Source organism: Nyctibius grandis, chromosome 14 (genome assembly GCF_013368605.1).
Source record: "Nyctibius grandis isolate bNycGra1 chromosome 14, bNycGra1.pri, whole genome shotgun sequence".
Classification (NCBI taxonomy): Eukaryota; Metazoa; Chordata; class Aves; order Nyctibiiformes; family Nyctibiidae; genus Nyctibius; species Nyctibius grandis.
The window spans coordinates 4,558,854-4,564,853 of record NC_090671.1 but is presented as its reverse complement, the minus strand read 5'-3'; the positions used below and the strand labels follow the sequence as shown (position 1 = coordinate 4,564,853).

Genomic DNA, 6,000 nt, shown 5'->3' with positions numbered 1-6,000 from the left:
TATGGGCACCCTGGCGTAGTTTCAGCCACTATGACGGGGAAGATGTCCTCATCGTCCCTTATAGAAACATCCGTTTGGACCTACTGAAGGGTGGTGAACCCTAAGCTTCCTGAAGAAGCACTCTGATATATCAGGCTGTTGGGGAAAGGTTGGCTTTGCTGCTTCCTCTGCTCTTAAAAGCTGAAGGCTTGCTTGGTGCTTCAGAAATAAATGCAGACCCTGACTACCAAGTGAGCAGTCCAAGATCTGTATCCTGAGTGTGTAAAAATGCCAAACCTGCTGCCTTGACAGTGTCAGCACCTCTGGGTTCGGAACATGAGTGCACTATTTTGGACTTGGCTGACTTCAGGAAGCTTTTTCTTACCCATTTTTTGATCTTATTTCAAGGTTCCCAACTCACCTCATGCCTTGGCATAGAGAACCAAAGGGCCTGACTGGGTTCTACATTGGGGCTGGAGAAAGAGAAACTGCCGTCTCTGAGCTCCTGAAGTCTGCTGTGCATGTTGAAACTTCCAGGCCCAGTTCATTTCCAGCGTAACTCCCTTAAGGTCATGTAAAAACAGACGCCATTCCTTGTTTAAGGCAGATACAGAGGCTTTCCAGGTTTGCTCGGCTCCTGTTTCTTGCCTAGTAGTACCTCTGCCTCCTGTATGGTTTCAAAGTGAAGAAACAGCTTGAATTTTTTTCAGGTCAGCTCATGACAAATGGCCATTTGGGAAGGGTGGATGACCTGTACCTTATTCTCTGAATTAGGCCAGGAGAATCCATGGAGAGATACAGGATTAATGATAAGTGGGATACCATAAAAAGAGGATGCCAGTATTAGTAGGATGGATATTAGTGTGTCACCAATTTCCAACGTAACTACCGCACTGCTACTATTTTTTAGTAGAGAGTGCTTAAAAATGTCCAGATCTTTCAGACTGGCTTCTAATAGCAGCATTAAAAGAATTTAATAGCAAAAATCTAGAGGGTAAATATTTGCCTTCGTGGCTTTCAGAGATTTAACTCCACTGGCCTTCAACTGGTCACGTCACAAGCCGCTGCCCACAGCCTCCGATGGAAGAAGTCTGCATTTAGTAACATAAATACTGGCTTCTTTATCTCACACCCACGTCAAGGTGAGCTTGTCATATAAAGAGCCACATTTTTCTTTAGCACCAGTCTGTCGAGTCCTCCGAGAATGAAGTCCCTGGCTCTGCTTCTCCTGCTGTCTGGTGTGTAGATGGTGCTCACCCGCCCCGGCACCCCCCTGGACCGGTAACACCATGCCTAACTCTAACCTTTGCATCTCTCCTCAGTGGGCGCAGCCAGTGCTGCTGTCTCATCCCGGGCTGTGTGGGAGCTTCGCAGCATGATCAAATGCACCATCCCGAACAGCCATCCTCTGCTGCAATATGGTGACTACGGCTGCTACTGCGGCTTGGGAGGCAGCGGGACTCCAGTGGATGAACTTGACAGGTTTATAAGACTCTGCTTTTACAAACCTCTTTCCTTGCTTGTGCTTTCATGGTTGTGCATGCCAGCTTTGTCTCAGCTGGCCGTGCCTATAAATAAATGGTCACAAAACTCTCCAGCTGCTGTGAACGCAGCTTTCTCTCAAAGACTGATTCAAGGAAAAACGGATGTGTATTATCACGCCTTGATGTGTTATTACTAAGATAGATAAAATATAATCCCAACAACTCTCTTTTCTGTGGCAGCTACACTACACTCATTCCACCATTTTTACTTGCAGCAGTGCTGTGCCAGCAGCCCGGACACAGATCCGGGATCACACAAGTCTGATAGCCAAGACGCAGTGAATTGTGTTAGCTTTTAGCTCTTCAGCTACCGGGCACTGACGGGGTGCGTGGGGTAAATGCTGGCTTTTGCTTTCCGTGTGCCCAATAGACCACTCTGTGAAGATGCGCCAGTAAGTACATGTGTACCAGACACCTCTTGGACCATTAGCTGGCAGAACTGTGTCCCTTTGAGGTCCCTCGTGCCTCCCCTCTTATCACTGGGTATCTTCTTTTTTCGTTCAGTACCTTGTCAGAGCAACGCTAGTGTATTTACATGTCTTACAGGTCAGCTGAGTTTGCATTTCTGGTATTTTCTGACCTTTTCCTCCTTGTTTCCCAGGTGCTGTCAAGCACATGATCACTGCTACTCGGAGGCAAAGAAACTAGAATCATGCAAATTCCTCTGGGACAGTCCCTACACAGAGTGGTACCGCTTCAAGTGCTCCAAGGGGGAGATTACGTGTGACAGTACGTCCACTTCCCTGTCACTCCGCTTCAAACGTTACTTGAGTCTCTCTTCCGAAGGAACAGGGCTGTGTTACACTGGGTGCTGCTGTGGCAGGAAGGCACAGCACAAGTCCCTGTCAGGGGGGCTGATTGTTAGAAATGGGGCACCTCACGTGGGGTCTGGAGTGAATATTCTCCAAATAGCACACCATTTAAAGTTTATGGATGATATATGGTATCACAGTACGTAGGGAAGCCTGTCCCCTCTTCAGGGGATTGCGTCCCTTGGTACTTCTCTGGGAGTCCCTTTCAATGGCAGCGTTTAAGAGAGCAGCGTGCTAAGCGGGAAGTGTTGCACAGCTTCTGCTGGACATCTCTAATGTAAGGTGGAGCCTTTGTAGGGCTCTGGAAAGGAGATAAATAGCAGATAGGCTGGCGAACAGGACTGCGGGGAAAGAAGGAAGGAGTAAGGAGATTGCTGGGTCAGAGCACACAGCTTTGGGGCCAGAGGGTTAGCGGGGAGAAGCACGTACCCCCCCAACACGACAGCAGCAGTGAAATGGCTGCCTGAGCCGCTGCCGTGCCTGGAGAAGGAGCTGCGGGCTCTGACCGCTCCTGTTCTCTCCCCCAGGCAAAAACGACCAGTGCAAGGCGTTCGTCTGCAACTGCGACCGCACGGCTGCCATGTGCTTCGCCAAGGCGCCCTACAACCCCGAGCACAGCCGGCTGGACACCAAGAAATACTGCAGCTAGCCCCGCTCCTACTGCCCCTCGGGGCGCCACGGGGCCCGCCGCGGCCGCTCACTAATAAACGCCTGGCAACGACCCGCCGCCTCCCGCCTCCTGCTGCGCCGCGCTGAGGGGAACGGCGGGGAGGGCCCAGGGCGGGCGGGGGGGGGGGGGGGGGAGAGGCCCCGCCCCCTCCGCCAACGGCCCATTGTGGCGCGTGCGGCGCCGCCGCTACCGCGTTCTTTGATTGGCCCTTGGAAGCGGCGGGGGCGGGGGCGGGCGCGGCGCGGGCGCGAGGCCGCGAGCAGGTGCGGCGCGCGCGGCAGCCCCGCCTCTCCGTGCGCTGAGGGCGCCGTCCCGCGCTCCGCACTCAGGTGCCCGCGGCCTCAGGGCGGCTGCGGGGCGCTCGCTCCCTCCCGGCTCTGCTCACGGCGGTCCGGCTGCCCTCCCTCACCCTTCCGGGCAGGCACTGCTCCGCCGGCTGCCCACACGTTGGCTACAGCGCTGCTTGCCCCTCTTGTGGGTGTGTATCCCTCGGGGTACGGCTGTGTGAGGGCTCTGAGCCATTTGTCTGGCTGTTTACTGCTTGAAGAGACCTGTGGGTGCTTACCCTGGGGAGGCCTTCTCCTGCCTAGCACTGTTCCTGGTCACAAGCTGTAGGGGAAGAGGTAATGTTGGCCTGGAAGTCAGGGCAGGGCAGGGAGCCCCTCTGAGGGACACCATCTGCCCCAGTTTTCCTGTCCTGACAAGGTCCTGTGCTAAAACTTCCACCCAGACTTGCTGCTGTTACGCTACAGAGGCAGTTTTACTGGCAGAGGCTCTCAGGAGGGTGTTGCTGAGCTCCTGTGGCAGGGGTTGCTCGTGTCTGTGGTTGCTGACAGGGCAGGAGGAAGGCCCCAGTTCATCAACAGAAAATAGCTCTCTTGCCTTCACCAGCTGGAGGAGAGAATACAGCCTGACCTGTCATCCTCGATCAGGTACGGGATGGAGATCTTGGATGAGTTTAACGAGTACCCCCTCAGTGTATCATTTTGGGGGCTGATTTCCTTAGAGGACTTTGAGGAGCAGTCTTTGTCCTACACTCAGCAATGCCTGTGTGAACTTTACTCAAATATGGAGCAGAACCCAGGGATCCGCAAGAGGGCTTTGAGAAAGCAGAGACGGAGAAAGAAGAAGCTCGCTTGGTATCTTATTTCAAGGTACTTGCAATGCCTTCCTAGTGGAGGTCACTGGGTCTTTGAGGGTATTAGGATGATAATTAGGTAGGATGGTGAATTGCATTTTGGTCTTTTTTTTTTTTTTTTTTTGAAAAGAGTGTGCGTGTGTCAGCTGAATACTCCATCTTAAGACAGATTAAATCCTAGTTTTGTACCAATATTCATTGCTTATTTTTCTTTGGGTGTTTGTGTACATGAATTTTCTGGAAACATTGAGCTCGTGGGGGTCCTCCACAGAAATCTGTGGATGATGCCTGTCATACACCTAAGATTAATCATTCCTAGGGCTGGAAGTGCAAGATGAGGTCTCCTGTCCTCGCACACTAGCTTTGATTCTGAAATTATCATTTGCAGAGCAGTAAAGATCCTAAGTAAACATAAATGTTACTGAAATCCCTTTGTAGTGATAAATGATAAATCCCATTGTAGAGAAAAAAGTGAAGTACTGTCACTATCTGGAAGAAACACTGTACTTTTGAGCTGTATCATCACAAGCAGGGAAGAGAGCTGGGGTGCAGTTTGAAGCATTTCAGAAATTGTTGGTATAAATTTTCCCTGTAGTAGGAACTCGCTAGATTTGAGGTGAGTAGTATATCGACTCCTGGCACCCAGCATTTGGGGCATGCTAGCATTCCCTAGATAAACACAATGGATAGATGAAGGCACCGTCTCATTCTATATCTGTCTTACTCCCTGCAGATTTTTCTAAGCCTGTGCTTGTGTTTGGTTCCTTGATTGTGCTTCTCATTTACATGCCGCTTTTGTGGTGTGAAAGACCGAACAGTAGATTTAAACAGGCCCCTGAGTGAGCCCAATATACAGGGAATCTTCCCACATAATGTGAAGTGGCAGGCCCCCGGCAATGGCAGAGGCAGGAGGGGTGGAACGGGTTGTGCTGTTGCAAAGTTGCCCTTTAGGGCTTTGAGGAATGTTGTCTAGAAGCGGAGTCTAAGAGCAGGCCAGTGATTGCTTGGAGTGATTTACTGCCAGCTTATGGGGAGTACAAAGAGTATGAGAAGATCTTCTGCCGTGCCGGTCTGTATGTCTGTTCCAAGACCAGAAAGAGAGTACCTGAAACACAAGGTATTCCTGTGCTCAGCAAGGATGGGAGCTCTGAAGCCCTGCCCGACACCGCAGCCATTGCAGCTGGTGTGAGAGATGCTGGAGGAGTGGTGGCTCTGTGGGCTTACATTGCAGAAGTGAAGTCTCAGCATCTTATCTTCCTTTTCTCTATTGTTGTTTTCAGACTTTTCAGACTTTTCAGACTTTTCAGACTTTTCAGACTTTTCAGACTTTTCAGACTTTTCAGACTTTTCAGACTCTGCAGGGAGAGCTGAATTACTCTCACTCTATATGGGCATTGCAGAGATGAAAGAGAAAGTACTCCAGCTGAGACAAGAGAAGCAGAGAGCAGTCAGCTATGCTCATGGTGATGACTGTGTTTCAGTTTTCGTGTGGGCCTGGAGACCAATACTAGACACTTGTACTGTTGCTCTTCCTCTCGGGCTCAGCTTTTCTTCTCTGCCACTGTCTAGTTAGTGATGCAGAAAAGAAAAAGTGCAGAATGTGGTAATTGGGTATCTTCCCTTGGTGAGAAGGGAGAGGACAGGGGACTGCACGCAGGCTTGCAGATACTATCTGTGTCTGGAACAGTGGCTTTAAACCCCAGCCTGCTTGACTCTGCCTTTCACCTTCCTAAAGCGGTTTTGTTCCTGATCATTCAGGAAAGATCTTGGGGAGAATAGTGATACTGTTTATCTACCATCTCTTTCATGCTTTTTTCTCAGTAGACCTCAGAATACCTTACAAAAAGGCATGGGCCA

The 6,000-nt window shown here is 50.6% G+C and overlaps 1 protein-coding gene across 1 annotated transcript; it reads left to right on the top strand.

Annotated features, from left to right (window-relative positions):
* Positions 1-1,183: 1,183 nt before the first annotated feature.
* On the top strand, positions 1,184-2,984 carry PLA2G1B (phospholipase A2 group IB). The gene is made up of 4 exons (XM_068412907.1): positions 1,184-1,217; positions 1,302-1,461; positions 2,125-2,252; positions 2,863-2,984. The coding sequence occupies exons 1-4, from the start codon at positions 1,184-1,186 to the stop codon at positions 2,982-2,984; spliced, it is 444 nt and encodes a 147-aa protein (XP_068269008.1).
* Positions 2,985-6,000: the final 3,016 nt, after the last annotated feature.

Bases quoted from the DNA above. Each gene is read 5' to 3' on its own strand.
- PLA2G1B (XM_068412907.1), top strand. From the start codon at position 1,184: ATGAAGTCCCTGGCTCTGCTTCTCCTGCTGTCTG. The intron at 1,462-2,124 runs GTTTATAAGACT...CTTGTTTCCCAG, and splicing joins CCAGTGGATGAACTTGACAG to GTGCTGTCAAGCACATGATC. The intron at 2,253-2,862 runs GTACGTCCACTT...TCTCTCCCCCAG, and splicing joins GGGGGAGATTACGTGTGACA to GCAAAAACGACCAGTGCAAG.